Source organism: Panthera onca, chromosome F1 (assembly GCF_046562875.1).
Source record: "Panthera onca isolate mPanOnc1 chromosome F1, mPanOnc1 haplotype 2, whole genome shotgun sequence".
Lineage (NCBI taxonomy): Eukaryota > Metazoa > Chordata > Mammalia > Carnivora > Felidae > Panthera > Panthera onca.
Genome location: NC_138355.1, coordinates 47,902,178 through 47,923,309, shown reverse-complemented (window position 1 = coordinate 47,923,309; position 21,132 = coordinate 47,902,178). Strand labels below are relative to the sequence as shown.

The 21,132-nt window shown below is 34.0% G+C and overlaps 1 protein-coding gene across 9 annotated transcripts in view; it reads right to left on the bottom strand.

Moving 5' to 3' along the window:
- Window positions 1-21,132, bottom strand: part of KCNT2 (potassium sodium-activated channel subfamily T member 2) — a 370,200-nt gene that overhangs the window by 129,050 nt on the left and 220,018 nt on the right. For all 9 annotated transcript variants that reach the window (XR_014136444.1, XR_013553237.2, XM_078441196.2 and 6 more), the window contains exon 14: window positions 8,074-8,182. Coding sequence is in view for 7 of the 9 variants with exons in the window: in XM_078441196.2 (XP_078297322.1) it covers window positions 8,074-8,182 (109 nt within the window). In the remaining 2 variants the exon portion in view is untranslated. The remainder of the gene's footprint in view (window positions 1-8,073; window positions 8,183-21,132) is intronic.

Sequence of the window (21,132 nt, the reverse complement as noted above, 5' to 3'; positions counted from 1 at the left end):
ATCTTTTTCTCTTCTGCTAAATTTTAAAATAATTTTACTGAGTTTAACAATTTTCTTATTTTAGTTATTTTTATAATGCATTTCTTCCAAACAAACTTTGAAAAGGTCACTAAAACCCTATATATTTTTAGAAGAAAAATACTTTTATACCTCCTACAATTCTATTTGGCTTTCTTCTATAAAAATTATTCCATGACTGAATAATATAATATATTGCTTGAGAGTAAAATGCCTCACATTGTACATATTTGAGTCATCTTTTTCAAAACATATGTAGTCCTAATCTCTGTAATACTTAAGACAGTGATTCAGAGTCCAGAAAGCTAACCATTACACCAAGGAACCCTGTGTCTTAAGACAGTGATTCAAAAGATTGGCCATGGTAAATTATACACCTTCACTGTTTATTGCTTGGAAGGACTGTGTTCATTCATGTCATTCTTCGTTCAAAAAAATAACCAAAGTTTTGAACATATTCTAATTTACATATAAAATACATGTGTGCATGGCCTGAGTCTTTTTCTTCTCCATCACAAATACGTATATGGTTCTAGGTGTCCAGCTTTGTCTTTAAAGCAACTCTCCTGCCACCCTCAAACTGTCTCCGACCAAATTTTAAAAAATAGTTTTGATGCACATAAAATCTGACTCCCTTGACACAGGTGAATACAGCCAGTAAGGGAACCAAAGAGTCCCCACCTACTATGGTCTGGCATGGCTATAAGTAATCCTCAAAATAATCCTGTGAAGGGACTTCATCCAGTTTCATGGTTTTAAAGTGTCTGTATGCTGATGACAACCACATTTCTATCATCCATGTAGAATTGTCCCTAAGCTCCACACTGTATACTGGACACAATTCAGGGAGTCTAACAAGTATCTTAAACCGATCATGTCTACAATAAAAATCCTGATCTTCCACGGTCCCCTTAATTGCGGTAAATCACAATTATACTCTTCCAAGTCCAAAACTCTGCATTCATGCTAGACTCTTCTCCTTCTGCCCCAACTCTAATCAAAAACTGCTGACAACAATGCCTTCAAAATACATCTAGAATCTCAGCACTTCTCATCACATGCTTGTGCCCTTGCCAAAACAAGGTTTAACTTCTCTGGCTTAGATTATCCCCATAATCTCTTGATTGCTTTGCTCAACCAAGAAGCCAATGAGTTTGTTCCTCTTATTATTCAGTTCCTACCACTCTTTTGCTCAGACTCTTTCAATGATTTTTTCATTTCAGAATGATAGCCACCACCCTTATAATGACCTAGAAGGCCCTTGTTTCCCTGTCAGATCTCAGCATTTACTACCTTTCTCATCCCTTGGTTATAGCTACACTGGCCTACTTGCTGTTTCCCAAGTCATCAGATGTGTTTGTATCTCAGAGTCTTTGCCTTTCCTTCAGAGTGGAGACTCACATCTCAGAATAATCTACATGGCTCACTACCTTAACCTACTCAGGTCACTGATTAAATATCAACACCTTGATGAGGTCTTCCGTGACTCTATTATTTAAGTTGGATACACTGTTCCATATTTGAACTTCCCATTGTTCTTTTCTGCTTTATTTTTCCCTTTGCACTACTGCCTTCCAAGAGAGGTTATATATTTAACTTATTTATTTTTGTTTACTATGTGTCTCCTCAAGTAGAATAAAAGCTTCATGACAGCTGGAATTTTTCTGTTGGTTTCCTTGTGGAAACCACAACACCTGGAATGGTTCTGTCACACAGTAAGCAGTCAATAAATAACTGTCAAATAAATGAATAAAGTAATGGATGAGAAAATTATTAGCTCAAATTTTCCATAGAAAATGATTGAGAATTAAATGGAGTATGTAATCAGTTCCATGTTAGTTAACTCTCCCAGTTAGTGAGTCAACTGTTTCAAGCTGCCAGAACCGGGGATCTTTTATCTCTGTCACATTTCCTCCCTGAATTTATGAGCCCCATTTGCGGCATAAACACTACCAAACAGAGGGAATATTAGTTGTGACTAGGATATGCAGTTCCCAGAAAGTCCAGTTTTAGTTGCCACTTTAATGAGAGAAGTTTCTGATCCACATATTTTATAATAATAACATGCTTGGGTTTGGCTCACTGATAGTTAATATGTTAAAATTCAGGTAAAAGGCCAACTATCAAGAAGTAATAATAATTAGCAACTATACTATGGATATACTTAACAATATTTTTTAATAGGGCCAAGTTTGCATCACCACATTTTAGCTCCCCCTCTAATAGGATGCAATGACCTTCACAGTATTTCACATATAAAACTTAGGCTTTCACAGTTATTTGTATGATTCAATATACCCTCAGATAAGATCCTTTGATTTATCTTTTGTTCTTGTGATATATAACCTAATTATTTTAAAAAAGTAAACATACAAATGTAAGTAAATATGTGTGTTTATATGTCTATGTACACAAAGCATATATATATATATATATATATATATATATATATATATACACACACATTTTTTTTATTTAAAATTATTTACATTGCTAATAGACATAAGTAGAATCAAACTCATATCCTAATATGCAAACTATAACTGTATCTTAAGAAGTGGAAAGGCAATGGTTGGGCTTCATGGAAAGCTTTAATAAATAGTCTCAGTTGGCAATACTTTGCTCCTTTGTCATTCTCCTTCTTCCTACCTAGAAGAGAATAGCCTGAACCAAAGCAGACATTTTGTGATTACAATGAGAGAATCCTGAGGATTAAGTCCACTGGCTAAAATGTTGTAATTTAAAAAAAAAAATGGAAAGAACTGGGTGCACTGTTGAGTCAGATAAGCTGCTCTAGATGCTGATCCCCAGATATTTCACTTATAAAATAAAATACCACCCTTAATTTTAGCTGTTACGTAGAGCAGAACATATTTTTAGCCAGTGTAATATTCTTTATTGTGCATAAATAAAATTACTGTAAGCTACCCCTTTCCTTACCATTCTTAAGGAAGAAACGATTCTTCTCCTTACTAAGTAGAGATATTCCAGACATTCTCCAGATCCCATCCCCTACCCTCTGGTTGTATTTTCAATCTCTGTCTCCTCACTGGTACTTACCCTACTAATTAAACTTTAAAAGCAAAAAGAAAATAAACAGATAAATACACATAGATGTGCATGAAACATATTTAGAAAAAGCTGTCCTTAACATTTCTGTGCAATAGAGCTTTCATTATTTTTCTTTCTCATCTTCATGGACAAACCTAATGAAGTGGTAGCCTTCAACCAGGCTTCGCTTTCTTTTTTTTTTTTTTTTTAATTTTTTTTCAACATTTTTTATTTATTTTTGGGACAGAGAGAGACAGAGCATGAACGGGGGAGGGGCAGAGAGAGAGGGAGACACAGAATCGGAAACAGGCTCCAGGCTCCGAGCCATCAGCCCAGAGCCTGACGCGGGGCTCGAACTCACGGACCGCGAGATCGTGACCTGGCTGAAGTCGGACGCCCAACCGACTGCGCCACCCAGGCGCCCCCAGGCTTCGCTTTCTTACCATCTCTGTTTGTTCACCTTTTATCAAAATGAGAAAGTCTCCACTGTCCAGAATTGTTTTGTCAGAAGTCCCCAGAGACCTGTGACCTACCAAGCCCATTTGCTCAGCATCCATCCATCTTAAATCATCTATATTTTTACTATCTGGTTTGTTTTAGAAATCCTTACTCCTATTTATTCCACTGCACTGTGCTGTATTTGCTCCCCTTTTCTTCCACCTGTTACCTAACAGGAAAAGTTTAAGTTGTCACTTCTCCCAAATCCCCACTATTTCTACTTTCACCCGACCCCTATTTCATGGACCCAAAATAGCACTGACCCCACCTCAGGAACCAAGAGAAGCAGTAATTACCACCACTAAGTATATCTGTTTAGGAGGCAAATATATTCATATTAAACTCCTTTTTCTTCTATCAAACCACATGTTTTATAGTTCTCTACCATCTAGACACACGTCTAGAGATTTTTCTTTTTCTTTCCTTTTTCCTACATTCATATCTATTCAGTAGCCAAGTTCTGTAAATTCTAACTTTGCAGTATTTTTCTTAGCGATTCTCTCTTTCTTTCCCATTGATTATCACTGAGGCCAAAAATTCAACCTCTTCAACGGAATAATGAAATATTATTTGAATGAAAATAAATTGAAAAGAAAAGAAAAATTTCAATTTGACAAGGATGAAATGTCATCAAGATGGGTCAGATGAGTATCTATCAACTGGCCTGATATCAGTGTTTCCTTGCTTAAAATCATCATGGTCGATGTCCAACAGCCTACAGTAATTTCTGTCCAAAGAATAAACTTACGTTCATCTTCCTGGTAAGACTGCTGAATAAATAAAAATGTTAACTTAATCAAGAATAAGGAATACCACTGCCAACTGCACTGAACACTCAAATGCAAATGAACTGAGGGGGGAAAATAGTGAAGTGCCAAAATACAGAGGAAACTCTCAATGAATAAAATGAAACCACTTATTTGAAGTCATCTACAAGTTACTTTATGACTTATACATCAACTAGAACTGGAATGAATATATTAACATACAAGAAGAAAGAACGTAAGATCGTTAAGAGTGCTAATCGCCATGGAAGCTATATTAGTCAGGGTATTGGCTAAGTTGCTGTAGAGACTCCAAAATATAAGATAGAATTTTTTTAAATTAATATTCCTTTTCTATAAAAGTCCAGAGGTAAGCAATTCATCCTTAATATGTGACTTCCATCTTTGTCCCCATTTCCACTGGCTAGAAGAGAACTAAGAAGAAGACAAAGGTGTTTGAGTGGGTGAGTCTATCCCTAGAGCTGAATTAGGAACTCCATTATCACTGTGAACTAAGGCAGGTCTGTCATGAAAGAGCTGATCTTTGATCTCAACTCTTGATTTATCTCATTTGTTTCAGAATTCATATTTATTATTTTCTCTCAATACTATAATCTATATAACACTTCACTTAAAGATATATTTTTAAATTAGACCATTACATGTTTTATATTATATTTACTTCTCAGCTTGTTGGATCCTAAAGTATAAATTTCTCTTTTCACTTCTTACCAACTAATATAGTACACAACAGCTTGTGAATATCAACTATTTGTAGTCAAAATCACCATTTATTATAAAATGAAGTTTTAGTAGTATCATCTCTCCTTTTTAAAGTGGAGAAATTGAGCATTAATTGTAAGCTTTGTTTTCAATTAAGGGTTTGATAATCCTTGCATAAAACATTTCTTAGACTATTCAACATTTTCCCCATTATACTACTTAATTCACCTCCCAGTTTGTTCTCTTATTATAAATTCAGTATATTTAAACTCTCTAATTTCTGCTGATGTTTAAGGGCAAAATTTCAAACATGTTCTGTTAATAGGGGAATCTTGACTATATCTTCAGTTAATGCATAATACAAAAGACAATACAAATACTTGGTCAAACAATACATTTAATAAAATATATTAGATATGTTAAACTGAGTGATTTATTTGGATGATTACATATGTTCAAGTGATGGTATATATCTGATTTAGGTACTTGAATTTAGAAAATACAAAAGCTCTTACTACCCAATAATCAAAGACAAATAACCCAATTTTTAAAAATTGGCAAAGGTCCTAAGTAGGCTTTTCTTCAAAGAAGATATACAAATGTCTAATAAACAGATGAAATAATGTTCAAGGTTATTAGCCATGAATGAAATTCAAATCAAAACCATAGTGAGACACTATTTTGCATCCACTAGGATGGTTATAATCAAAAATTGGACCATAACAAGTGTTGCTGAGATTGTGGAAAAAAAAAAAAAAATTGGACCCCTGCTACCCTGCTGGTGGGAATGCAAAATGTTAAAGTCTCCTGGGAAAACATTCTGGCAGTTCCTAAACAGAGTTACCATGTAACTCTGCAGTATAAACAAAAGCAGTGAAAGTATATGTCCACATAAAAATCTTTTCATGCATGTTAAAAGCATTTTTATTTACAATGCTGAAAACAGCCCAAATATCCATCAGCTGATGAATAAAAAATAAATATGATATATACAAATAATGAAATATTGTTCAGTTGTACAAAGGAATGAAGTACTGATGCATATTACAACACAGATGAACCTTAAAAACATTACGTCAAGTGAAAGAAACCAGTCCAAAAACACAACACAAAACAAAACAAAAAACAAAGCGCATATTGTATGATTCCATTTATATGCAATATGCAATGTCCACAATAGGAAAACCTATGGTGACAGGGTAGACTAGTGATTGTGTGGGGATGAAAGGGTTGTGGGAAAATGTGAGTGACTACTAAAAGATAGAACATGTCTTTATGGGGTGATGAAAAGATTCAGGAGTTAGATAGTGGTGATGTTTGCACAATTCTGTGAATACACTAAGATATTAAATCGTACACTGTAGACAGTTGAATTCTATGACATGTGAATTATGTCTCAATAAAGTTGCTATGAAGAAAATTATGCTGGTGGACTATCACATTTATTGTGACATAATTTTGCTGGTCAATTTTATTCATGGACAATCCTTAATTATGTGATAACAAGGTCTTCAACAACATTCTTTTTTAATAAGACAAAATTCATTAAAGTATATTGGGAAAAGTCCTATTTTAAGGGTCACTAAAATTCTTTTTTAGCTTATATCAAGTGCATTTGTTCACTAGGGCAATAGTGTATGTGCCAGTAAATAGTATTTACTGTGACTTGAACAGCGTAATTCAACCAGTCTATGAGTAATGATGTATGTTAGTGTTGATGGGCACATTTTATCCTTTCTACAACAATAAAGTGAGACTAGATATTCAGTTCTAAAGTTGTATGATTCTACGACAAAAAGGGTGTGGCAAAATAATGAGCCCATGTGATGAGTTCTGTGAATGTTCCATTCATTGGTGTTAAAATAGTTCCAGTGTTTAATTTCATCAAAATGCTGCATACTTTCTTCAAAGAAAAACAATTCATTCATGACCCTGTTGCATCTTTTCCACTGCACAAATTAAAGGCTTACAAATGCACAGAACAGAAATATTTTCATTTAGAACTTTAAGAAAATTAATCCTTGGACAATCTTACTATCTCAGTAGAGCAGAGACATAATTAGAGGTAAGAGAGTAAAATCTACCTGGACATATTGCAGGGCATTTGCTATTTCCAATTAGCAACTTACTCCACCTGGTATTAAATCCCAAAAAAGAATTTTCATTTTTTTCTTGATTTATTTGACTTGGCACTTCACTTAAATATCAATTAACTTACTAAATTTAAATAATCACAATCACAAGCACCACAGTAAAATTTTCCTATAAAATCAACATTTTGTCTAAAATACCAAATAAAGAATAGGAAAAGGTATGAAATGCAATGCAACGTTGTCTCTTCAAATAAGAGTGGGGACTGTACTCACTGTATACTTTCCTTGATCATCTGAGTCAAATACAAACTCTATCATAGAACAAATTGGTCTGATGATATGACTCCCCATCATCTACCTCAAAATGCATATGAAAAGTGATTTCTTTTATACTACATTTGTTAGTTTTATCAAATGCTTTGTTATTCTGTAATAATTATAAAAATTTAATTTTGATGTCAATTATGTACATATAGCTTTGAAATAAGAACTTACCTTAGGAATAGAAGAGAAAATAGCTTTCAGATCTCATACTAATGATTCTCATCATCTCATTTCTAAAAATTTTATTTCCTAAGTATCTCAAAAATAGAAACAGTGCCCTAATCCTAGACTTAACAAATGATGTAGACACTTAGAATTTAAGATGAAACAAATTATCTCAAGATTCATTAGGAAAAAAACAGCAAATCTCTGTCAATTTTCTATGTCTTGGTCTTCCCCTTCACAAGTCTGTATTTGTCTGTCTATCCATCTATCTATGTATCCATCTGTCTGTCATATGAAGATAATTCACACAAATACAAGTGTTAGTACGTATCTAGCTGTATATCTTGGCTTACTGTAACTCTAAATCACATAACTACACTTATATTATTTTTTTTTATAATTTAAAATGCATTATCTTAAAGAAAAAATATACTTACTGCCCTCTAGAGGTATGAACCAGAAGTGTAATAAGTGTAGATGTTGCTGGGCAAATACAGTTTAAAGCTAACATGGCGTATTTAAACTCTTCTTCACAAACAACATGATCTGTTTGAAATAAAATAGGTAAATAAGAATAATTTACCTTGGGATAGTAGTACTTTTAAATAATATTAAAATAAAACAATAAATAAAATTACAAAAGTTTCAACACAAAGACACTTGTCTTAGAGATGCTTTTACGTGTGCAATTTTCCCCAGGAAAAAATGTTTCAAAAGAGAGAGTACTAGATTATGAGTTAAGTGATCAAGAGGGAAGGGGATTCTAGCCCCAGTTCTGTCATTAGTGAAATAGGCAGCCTTTGGCAAATGCTTACTTTTCCTATGCCTCTTCTGGACAAGCAGATGAGAGGCAGATAGATTTGAGGTACAGTCTGGAAAATAAATCAGGGACTGTATAAAGTTTCATTTAATTCTGATAAAAATTCTATGGTAGAAATGTATTAGTATTGATTTAAAGCATTACCAATTTATCAAATTCATAGTCACACAGCACACAGAATTACTAAATGACATGGTAGATAACATATACATAACATAGGAATAGATTTTGTACAATCAAAACAACTATAATATCAAGCAATAGAGATTAATGCTAAAATAAATTTAAGTTTAATTGTACTTTGACCTCAAGACCTACGGTCATAAACTCAAAAGATGATGGGTCCAATCAGGAAACATAAAAAATAACAATTGAAGTTCAGTTACATAAAAACAATAGAGTGCCAAATATGGTGGTACATGAGAGGGTACAGGCCACATTAAGGGGGCGTGGGGGTGGTACTCAGCCCACGTCCCTTACTTTCATAGAGCGAGGAAGGCTCAGATGCCAGATATGCAATTTTCCACAGAAGTCATATTTGAGAGAAGTGATCAAGGTATTGTTAACTTTGGGGAAAAAACCTTCCCTTCCCAAGTAAACAATTAGAGCTGGCATTAGAAGTAAAGACAATGTGTAAAGTTCTAAGATAATAAATACTCTTAGAAAATAGTTTTAGCTAAATTAAGAAACAGAAGGTTGAATTTGTAGATGAGTCAGATATCTATACAATGAACACATACCCAACACCATTGATGAAGAAACATAAAAAATTACTTGGGAAATGGTGCAGCAAATGCCCTGGACAGATAAATAATAAACTTACTCCTGGTTTCACGAGCTAACATATGAAAGAGCCCATTATTTTTTTCTTTTTCCTTCATTTCCTTATTTATTTACTTTTTCTTTTACATTTTATGGAAGAAATTGCTACAGTTACATCTCAGGATTTACTCAACATCAAAAAAAAAAAAAAAAGAAAAATCAAGCATCTGCTAACAATGTTTCTGCCTCTCTCTTCTTTACTGCTTTTACAGTGTCTATTAGCCCATCAGCAAAGCGCACATTACTGGAGATAACTTTGCACATAAATACAGAGTATGTTTGGAACTGTTTTAGTAGACATAGATCTTGAACAATACAGGTTTGAATTGCACAGGTCCACTTACACAAATTTTTTCAGTAAATATTGTACAATACTATAAATGTATTTTCTCTTACCTATGACTTTCTTAACATTTTCTTTTCACTAGCTTACTTTATTGTAATTATATAGTACATAATGCACATAACATACAAAATATGCATTAATCAACTATTTATGTTATTGGTAAGGCTTCTGCCAATGGTAGGCTATTAAAGTTTTGGAGGAATCAAAAGTTGACTGTGCAGGGCAGGGCCAGGCATGTGGCGGGGGAGGGGAGAGGGCAGTAAGGGGTTGGCGTAACAACACCCATGTTGTTCAAGGGGCAAAACTGTATACTAAATTATCTAGGAAGACAACTACTGTGTAAATTAGGAGAAAATATATTTTATTCTGTTTGGCATTGTATGTCATTTATACAAATTTAAGATGTTTAATTACTAATATTAGCAATGTCAGTAGCTGGCACATACTTAATGGTGCAAGTACCTCTCCTTTCCATTGTGTTTTCTTGAGTATTCATACCTGCACATTTACGTATTGAAATACATTATTATTCCCCTTTGTTTCTCCTTCAAATTATGATTAATATATTTATTATTTTAAATGTGTCTATATAGATACTTATATTCACTTTGAATTTCATTCCAGGGTAGAAAAGGAAGTGTTACAAAATATTTACTGTATAAAGGAGGCACTGGTTGAAATGCCATTGGTTGAAAACCACTGTCTTAGACAAATGAGTTAATATATAATTATCATGGGATTCCTTGTTAGATAAAAAGAAAAAAGTCAGTACTCTTTTCATAAAACAGAAATTGATTTAGTCAATATGGCTGATCAACACAGGGAAATATGATAGAATATTCAACTAGGTATATTCTTTTGCATAAATTACAGAAAACTGAAGCCCACTCTGTAAAACAGAAGTGAATATATCTTTAGACTTCTCCTCTTAAGTTCAAATATATGACTCCTTCTGAGACATTTTTAAAATACTAATCACTGTCCCCTAACCTGAACTGAGAAACTGATTCTTTCCTGCTACTTTGACCCTCATTTCCCAATGTCATACGACAGCCAAGGTTTACTGATATCACTAAAGCCGTCTCTATCCATTCCATTCTCCTCACTTGCTACAGGCTTCCAATCCTTATCCATAATTCTTAAGGGCCAGATATCCACTCTTAGAATTATTTTTTTTATTTTATTATTATTTTTTAGATTTTAGAAAGGCAATGTGCTTCATCTACCTTACCTAATGTAATACATCTAGGAAGCAACCTATGCTTTAAAATATTATTTCTGCAGTTAAATGTGTCAACATCTATACTAGTGGAAAAAAAAAAATTCAGTGTTGGAATTGCCACCATATAATTTCAGGTCAGGTCAGATCTCACTAACAACAGAAATGCTTTTTTTCCCCCAGAATTTTCTGGATTTTAGAACTACACTAAGGGATCCTGAATCATTATTCAAACACTGATTATCTTTCACCTAGACAAATGCAACAATAACTTCTTAATTGCTCTTGTCTTCCAACTCTTCAGCATTCCACCTATTACCCTTGTAAAACTGTGCTGTCCAATGAGAGTTGCCACTGCCACATATGGGTATGTAAATTTAAATAAATTAGAACAAAATACAAACAGAAGTTCAGTTTCTCCATCTTACTAGCCATATTTCAATAGCAATAAATTGCTCAATAACATCTGTGGCTACTGCCTACAGTATCAGACATTGCAAATACAGAACATTTCCATTATCACCAATGACTGGATAGGGCTGTTTGATTAGCCAATGGTTTAATGACCATTCTTGAATCCTAACACTTACAGGATATATTTCAAATTCTTTAAAATGACATCATAGAGTGCCAGAATTTGGGTAATCTTACTATCATACTATACCATCTTTTTATGACCCTTCTCTGTCTCATTGTTGCTAAAATTGGTCATCTATAATAACAGGAAAGAAGGTAGGTCATATGAGTGTACATACAGGTTGGTAGGTAGATGTGTAGGTGGAAGTTTACGAAAATTTTGTTTTTCTTCTTACATTTCTATTTTCTTGGTGGAATAGGTGGAAATGATGATTCAGTAAGAGGATGGAAGTGAAAGAAGAAAATACAGCATAGTTGTTTAAGAAATCAGGGATGATCAATGTAAAGTGGGAATAGTCTGCAGATTGTCTTTCGTTTATTTTGTTTCCTCTGGCCACATTCAAATGTGTGGAAGTAAACACCGTCTTCTGTCAAAAAGAATTCACCACCATTAACTTCTGACAAACAAGTCTAACTTATGTACAGAAGTTCAATGAACAGAGGATGAATTATAATAATGGATTATAATGGTGTGCTATGGAATTCATACAGGTTAAGAACAGAAGGCAGTATCTGCAGTTGTAACTAATAGTAAACATTTGGTAGAAACAATGAATGTCATTCCCAGTGTAGTGAAGAGTTAGCTGGAGTTCCCGATTAGAGGATGTGAACTGGAATGATAAGTGGCAGCGGTCAAAGAAGAGAGATTGGGGGGGGGGGGGGGGGGCGTCACATTAACAGGTAATAACATGATCTGTAGAGTGTGTTTCCGGATGTGGATGCTGAGTTAGGATGGTGAACAAGAACATATATAATAGGGAAATTATAGGTACACAAGTCTAGGTCATTGAGAGAAACACTTTCATGGCTACCAGTATCACTGAATCTTATAACCAAGCAGTTTGGAAAAGAATGAGAGTGAACATGGAGAATGAGCGTTTTTCAGCTCAATTGTTTTATCAGCTACTAGTATTTCCTTTTTGGGATATTTCAAGTCACAAACTGCCAGTTTTTATCAAATAATTTTAAAATTACAAATGCAAGACAAGTTACATAAAATTTAAGTACTACTGAAATGTATAAGGTAGAATTATGCCTGTAACAGAAGTGCTATTTTTCCTTATTATCCATTTTCCACTCTATCTGCAGAAACAGCATATCTATGGAAACATGTCTAGAAACATGTTTGGAAAGGATAAGAACACTAACGAGTGGTGGTAGCACTTTGCTGACTTTAGTCACATATAGAAAGATGACCTCAGGTAAGAACTGATCACTTTGCAAGCAGAGAGAAAAAGGAATAAAGCTCTCTTAAGCAGGGCACTGTTTGCTTAAAGCCAGAAAGCCAAATCAAGAGTCCAAGAATCTGGACAGTTGCAGAACCAAAAAGTGAATTGCACCCTAAATACCAGATGATACTCTTCCAGCGTCTTCATCAGAGGCCTTCCATTAACATCTCTCCCAAACCAAGAAAGCCAGACCTGTGGCAAGAATCAGATTAAAGTGCAGCCTTCTCACTCAAACTTATTGTTTCAAGTGATACCAAAGTAGCTGCCATTATAATCAAAAAGGAGACATGAACAGGACAACAAAAGCCAGTAAATAAGGCAGGTTTAAGAGAGTTCTTGGAGAAGAACTTTGAAAACAATTACTGACACAGGGAAAGGAATGAAAGAAATCTGCTCCAATTTGAACTTCCTCTAAGGCCACAGAGAATAGTGCACAAGGAGACATGGTTATGAATAGACAAAAGAGTTATTCTCTAAGAGCAGAATGAGTATCTGATAAGGAATTTACTGCAAGATCTCTGCCATTCCTGTCCCGCAGGATTTCATCATTGCTATGGGCCAATAACTGTTGTGTGTCTCTGGTTCTTTTTTCCAAACACCAATATTTTATTACAATTATCTTGTTTCACTATTTTATATTCATATGGGATGGGGGTGGAGGCAGCTAACTAATTTATTCGTGTGCGTGTTAATGGAGGAGTATCTTAATGTAAAGGGAAATATTGTACACAAATGCTTAGATGAATAAGGATTTGAACTGTGGCTGCAACTGCTGTCACCCATATTCATTCTCTCCTTCTTCCTTTCAGTAATAGAAGTTCTTATTTCCTCTCATTCATCCCCAAATTTTAGCTGGGTGCATGGCTGCCCAGGTAAAAATTACATTGTCCAGCTTCCCATTCGTTAGATATGGTCACATGACTAAGTTTGTCCAAATTCTGTATTGTTTTTTTGTGGGCAAAACCACTTTTCCTAAACTCCTTCCTTCTTGTTGGTGAGACCACATATATGGCAAAAGCCCAGTTTTGATTATGTAGACAGAGATCACTCCTTAGCAATGATAAAATCTGTCCATTTTTCTTTATGGCTTCTCGTTTCCCTCCCTTGCTGAAGAAAGCATTTCCTCTTTCAAAATTATGTGCATCTCATATATTCTCAAACTTTTGAAGTTTCTGTGTATTTACTTTAGATCTTTCTTGTCCGTGGCTTGCTGTTAAAGCATAAGCACATGAGATCAAGTGGTGTCACCACCACTAAGTGGGCCAAGCCATGGGCAAACACTGATCCCTCCGAGCCTAATCTGCTTTATTTTTAAATGTGAATAATAATAGAATATGCCTCATAGAATTGTTTTTAAGTTCATTTATTTATTTTGGGAGAGAGAGAGAGAAAGAGAGAGAGAGAGAGAGTGAGAGAGAGAGAGAGAGAGAGAGAGCACAGGCAGGATGGAGAGAGATGTAAAGAGGGAGAATCCCAAGCAGATTGAGCACTGCCAGCGCAGAGCCTGACATGGGGCTCGAGCCCACAAACTGCAAAATCATGACCTGAGCTGAAACCAAGAATTGGACATTTAACTGAATGAATCACTCAGGTACCCCTCATATTTTCTGAGGAGAAAAGTAAACAATGACTATGAAATGCTGATCTAAATTCTAAACAAGTACTATGTATCATTGCAATCATGCATATTAAAAACAAAGATTTCAATAAACTGTCTTGAAATAATGCCAATAGTATATTTAAAAAATTTAAGTAGCCAAACAATATAACATAAATTTATTGTTATAGAATTAAAACATGATCCATAAAAATGCTGACTTCTGCATGTATGTTCATATGTTCACATATATGTCTGAATAAACACAAAAAATTGTAAGAACAGGAACCAAACTGTTAATACTAACTACCTCAAGGAGTGGGAAAGTTTTCAAGGACTATGATTTTTAAAATAGGATTATGTGAAATGTTTGGTTTCTTTTTTATTGTGATGTTTATTATTTTAAAAAATTCAAAGGCTTTTAGATAAGCCATTATAATTAAATATACAAATTAATAGATACATATGAAGCAAATCTATTTTCAAGTCCCTTTTACTTTATGGAAAATAAAATTGTTAATTACATTTTAACAAGTCAGAATCTTTTTTTAAAAGTCTGCCTCAGTATTTTCTGAGCTCTTGTATGATTTAAAATACTAGAAGCTTCTTCCATGCAGTTGCTAGGTAACAGGTCTTTGGAAAGCAGTAACAACAGTGGAAAGTGCACTAAACCAAGGCAGGGTTGTGATTTACAGAAATCAAATATCCTTTGGAAAAGAGCTTTTAAACAGAAACACAAAACAGGATAAACTTGAAAAATTGAATGTTATTTGCTTTTATTTTAAGGGGAAAAGTTTATTGCATGGACTGAACAAATTGTGTTATAAAACACTCTCACATATCCTTTGCTTATTATACTGTTTATAAGCATGAGTGGGTCGATTGCTATGAAAATTGCTTTTTCTTCTTAGAAGAGAATGGATAATCTCTAACAATTGAGCTTTATTTTCATTTTGTCACTTTAATCAATAAAATAACCAATTGATGAATGTGTGTGTGTGTGCACATATATATGTACACACATGCATGAGCACACATCAGAGACTTTTGCCAATTCCGGGATTGTGAGCCATGCAACCACTAACTGGCTAAGAATAGATTTAAGTAGACCTTTAAAAGTCATTTAGTTTTACAAGATCTAAATATAAGAATGCATATTAAATATATAGGATTCAACTCCATCTGAGATTGGCAATATTCTATAAAACAGATTTATTTCACCTCAATAATAAAGAGTATAAAAAGCTTGCCTGATTTTCTTATTGCTTGAATCCCTGCATTATTTCAATGCTGCAATTTTAAAGTATCATACTAATTAAATGCTCAAAAGGAGAATCAAGTTTCCTGTACTCTAGTGCAAAAGTTTAATTCTATTAACCTCTCTTTCTTTTACACATGTCAGAAAACAGCAGTTAATCGTTTTTGAAAAATTATTGTCCTCAGAATCCTTATTTCTTTATGTTCTAGCCAAAAGTATTCTTTCCTCACTAGCTCATGATGGTTATTGATGTCATGAGGGTTAATGATATAGTCATTTAATCATCTTAATAGTAATAACAATACCAACCAGCATTTCAGTTTTTATGTACGTATGTATGTGTTTATATATGTGTGTATGTGTATATATTTTACTAAACCTCACAAAAGCTCTATAATGTATATTGTGTTAAACCATTTTCAGATAAAGAATCAGATGTTCAGAGGTAAAATAACTTGCCTAAACTCATTATTAATTTAAATTCAAACTACCTATGAAAACTCCACAAAAATTATACAACTTTAAAATTCATTTACCAAACACATTAAAATAAGTGATATATTCAAGTGGTTTTTCCTTCTCCTGAACTCACATTAAAGATTGCTGCTTGCTATCAGAGGGACAAATGGCTCAAACAGCCACTAAATTAAACTGATGACTGAAAAAAATACAACCACTATGTTCCTCGAAACCCACCATTTCATGAAGGAGTTTGGAAGGAATGAAGTTGAATTTGACCTTGAAAACAATTTCACCACTTCGTAATTACACACACTAAAATCACAGCTGGACTAAAATGATTTGAGTCACTGATACATAAGGGATTTTGAAAGATCTCTATATTCATTAGTAGCAAATATACCTTTATACTGTGATAAGGGATTTTGAAAGATCTCTATATTCATTAGTAGCAAATATACCTTTATACTGTGATAACTGTTACAATAAATGAATGAATGAATGAATGAATGAATGCAGGTGCTATAAGGGGATACAAAAGGACACCTTTCCTGCCCTGGGGCAAATCAACAAAAGCATCCCCAAGGAAGTGGTGTTTAAACTAAGATTTTGGGGCATCCAACTCTTGCTTTCAGCTCAGGTCATGATCTCACCGTTTGTGAGTTCAAGCCCCACCATCGGGCTTTGCACTGATAGAGTGCAGTCTACTTCAGATTCTCTCTCTTTCTCTCTCTCCCCTCCTCTCCCCTGCTGACTCTCTCTCAAAAATAACAAATAAATAAACTTTAAAGAATTTAAAAAATAAACTAAGATTTTAAGGGTAAATTAAGAATAAGTCAGTTGAATGGTGAAGAAAGTGGACAGAGGTAATTTTCTTAAAAATAAAATCAGAGGTAGGAGAATAAACTTTTATGGAAACTAAATTAACAAAAAAAGAGAAAGGTCTAAGGATTAAGGAGAGAAAATATTACAAGGTTGCTGACAGACTATGAGACAATGAGATCCAGCATACAGATTAAAGGGAAGTGTATTGTAATAGAAGGAAAGCAGGGAGTCATAAGTGAAAATGAAGTAACATTTGGAAGATATGGTAGCAAAAACTTGAGGTAATTTTCACTTATTGTTTTCAGAAAACTAGGAAAAATGAGATAAAAGTTTGAAATTGTAACTGCAAGAGCAAAAGAGTGTTTTGATAAGAAAAAATTCCACTCTGTTAAGATGGCTTCTGAGCTGCCCAAATGAGTTTATGAGGACACGAATCTGACCCTCTAAGTGATTTTTTTTTCCCCAGCGGTGCTCAGCCAAGGAGCAGGAAAAAAAGGATCCACCCATGTAGGATCTTGTTGTGTGTATGCTTTCTTTTCGAAAATAAAGGAAATTACTATAGTGATATGAGTTTGGTTGAAATGACAGCCCACAGAGCTCAGGTTGTTTAAAGAGGGCAGAAGAGAAGAAAGGAAAGAGAGGCCCATGAAGAATCCAGATTGATGATGCATTAGATCAATGCTCCTCAGCTATTTTAGATGAAGAACCAGTATTTTTTTTTTCTTCTTCATTTCCAACCCATTGCAGACACCATCCATTTCTATTGTGCATGGCTGATATAGAACTCATGCCATGTGTGACTCACCTATGATTCTGATGTGAGTCTATTCACTTTCCAAAGAGATAACACATTGATTACGCCCTTGGATGTCACAGTGATGTCAAATTGCTATCAAAGTTTCTAAATGCTTACTCTCAATTGATGTACTTGTAGCCCAGCAAAAGTCTGTAGACTAAAACTTGTCATTGGACTACATACACTTTGAATAGCACTGCACCAAAAGTCATAATGAGGCAGAAGGAGTGTGTTTAGATAGTAATGGATGGTTGAATAAGCAAAATTGAAACACAGAAGATTGAGGCTGGGTATTGTGAGATTTGAATTGTATAAATAAGACTGGAAGTATTTGCGATGATGTCAAGTCCAGGTAAATACTCCATTACATATCTCTTTCACTCTAACTCTCAAGGAATCCTTGCCATTAAACGGAAAATGGATCTTCTGAATCAAGATTAAATTCTATGAAGATTAAATATAATATCTTAGCACTTGTAAAAGTGCATGATAAAGTAGAAAAATGTTACAAATGTTGTCCTGTACTCTATTTAAAGATCATTAGATTTGGAGTCACAAAATACAAGTCTGAATCCCATGCCTTTAAGCATGTAGTCTTTAGGCAACTATGCTTAGTAACATATTAGACAAATAGGTATAGTTATTTACATCTACCTCATAAAAATATAAATTTCAGATTGAACTAACATAGGACACCATGCAGTAAATTATAAATTTCTATACCAAGTAAATATTTTTGTTTTAGAAAAATGGAGAATAAATGGAAATATGAGCTTATATGAGTGTACACCTTTCCTTTAACAATACAAGAAGATGCTATGATTTATCTGATCCTCCCAGGCAAATGACAACCCATAGCCATATTTAGAGTTGTCATGTGTAATCTGTGACAGCTGTTTTTGCTAGTGTCATTACTCTGGACAAAATTTCAGAAGAAGCTCTCACTTCATCACTTATATTAGGCATTTAGTACATACTTATTGGCTACTGCCCGCCTTTTGGCAGTCTCCCATAATAACCAAATCTTTCCCTTTTCCTCCAAAATGTTTGTATCAAATGACAGATGATAGATAGGTAGATGATAGATAGAAGATAGATAGATGATAGATAGATAGATAGATAGATAGATAGATAGATAGATAGATAGGATAGAGAGAGAGATGATAGGTGATAGATTAGATAGAGAGATAGATGATAGAAATGGGGGGGGAGAGAGAGATGACAGATAGATAGATAGATAGATAGATAGATAGATAGATAGATAGACAGATAGATAGTTGCTACTGTCAACTAGATGGTCATCTAACAATCTAAACAAAGTAAAAGTAAAGGACAAAAGAAGATTGAAATTTGAGTTTTACTGGGGGCATATGTAACTTAAAAGGAATTCCTCAATGCAAAGTGAGGTTGATTTCATGGGTAATTGAGCCAAATGTTTTGTCTAGCTGAGTCCTTCCCTACTTGGCCTCAATATCACCAAAATTCTACCAAATAGCCCCCACAATTCTTCAATATAATATTCATATCAACGGATTCCAAGAAATAAAGTAAATTGGACATTTCAGCCATTCACTCTCCACACACTTTTTGACCTTAAGGGACAATTCTAGAGGTTGCTACAAATTCTGTCTAAAAGGAAGTAACTTCTGGAAAGTACACTGATTTGAACTATTAAATGATGAATCTATGGACAATCTAGAGGCAAAAATCACAAAAGTGCCAAAAAGAGATAAAACTTTTGTTAGTTAAAAGCACCATAACATAATCCAAAGACAACTTGAAAACTGAAAAAAACAATGCAATTTTTAAAAAATCAAAGTGTTCATAACTTAAGAGTATGAAAAACCTCTATAATTCACTAAGAAAAATAGTCACCTCTATAGAAAGTAAGAGTTTGGGGCTATATTTTACATATGAATGAACACACAAATTAAATGGACAATAGATACATGTGAATGAACAGCTCTGTCAGTAATCAATAATTGAAAATTAAAATGAACTATTAACAGCAATATCACATATCTCTTAATAGCACACATTTTGGAGACAGAGAACATGGATTAAAGGCTTAGTTCCACCACTTAGTATGGCTTCATCAGTACTTTACTTAATATCTTTGTGTCTCAATTTCCTCATCTGTAAGACAAGAATACTACTGTTCCTTTAACAACATGAGGGTTAGGTGCACCAACCTCTGCATAAATGGAAAATCCACGTGTAATATCTGACTACCCTAAAACTTAACTACCAATAGTCTACCATTGACTAGAAGCCTTACCAATAGCATCCAGTGGATTAACACAGAAATTGTATAATATACTTATTATATACTGTATTCATATAATAAAGTAAGCTAGAGAAAAGAAAATGTTATTGAGAAAATGATAAGGAAAATATAATTATAGTACTGTCCTATATTTATTGGACAAAAAAATACACATATAAGTGGCCCCATGCAGCTCAAATTCATGTTGTTCGAGAGTGAACTATACCAATAAAATCTACTTATGGTAGCAAGCCTCCTGGACAGCCACTAGTGGTTCTCCCATCCTGGTATTCACAGAATAGGGCTGATCTGTGTAACCAATAGGATATCGTGGAAATAACAGTGTGGGACAGCCAGAGCTATGTCATAAAAGATATTGTGGCTTCTGCCTTGCTGCCTTTTAGGTCAATGTTTTCTGGGAGAAGTCAGCTGCCACATCGTAAGGACACTCAAGTAGCCCCAAGAAAAAGTCCAAGAAGTAAAGAACTGAGGCCTCCTGCAACAGCCAGCACTAACTTGCCAGTAAGTGAGTACTGGCACTTGTGAGTAAAGAGTGAACCACACCGGAAACAGATCTCCCAGTGCAGGTCCAGCCTTCAGGTAACTGTAGTTCCAACTGACGTCTTCATTGCAACATCATAAATACCCTGATTATTACTTCTCTCAAATTCTTGACCCACAGAAACTGTGAAATAATAAATTTTTATTGTTTATACCACAGAATTTTGGGCTTGTTACACAGCAATAGATAACTAACATATTACTTTATAATATAAGGTTGTGATGAAAACTAATTGACTTCATCTACAAAAAGTGTTTTAGAACAGTAGTCCTTGCACATAATAAGCATTATATAAATGTTGGCTGCCAATATTATTGTAACTATAATAATAATAATAAGATAACTCTTATTATTTTTCAATATTATTTTTCCTTTGCCCAAGGGGCAAGAGTTAAAAGGAATATTGCTTACTTTTGCAAAAGTAAGTTATACATTTCTGAAGAGCAAATTGGCACTGCATATTAAAAATCATAAAAGGACACATACTATTCACCTTAGAAATTACACTAGATAATCATCTTAAGCTTATCGCCCACGTCCAGGAAAACTTCTCTTATGGTAACTGAGGATGTATTATTTTATTTATTTACTTATTATTTTAGTTCTTGACAAAAGTGAGTCTTAGTACGCTGAAAAACAAAGAATATTGAATACACAATCC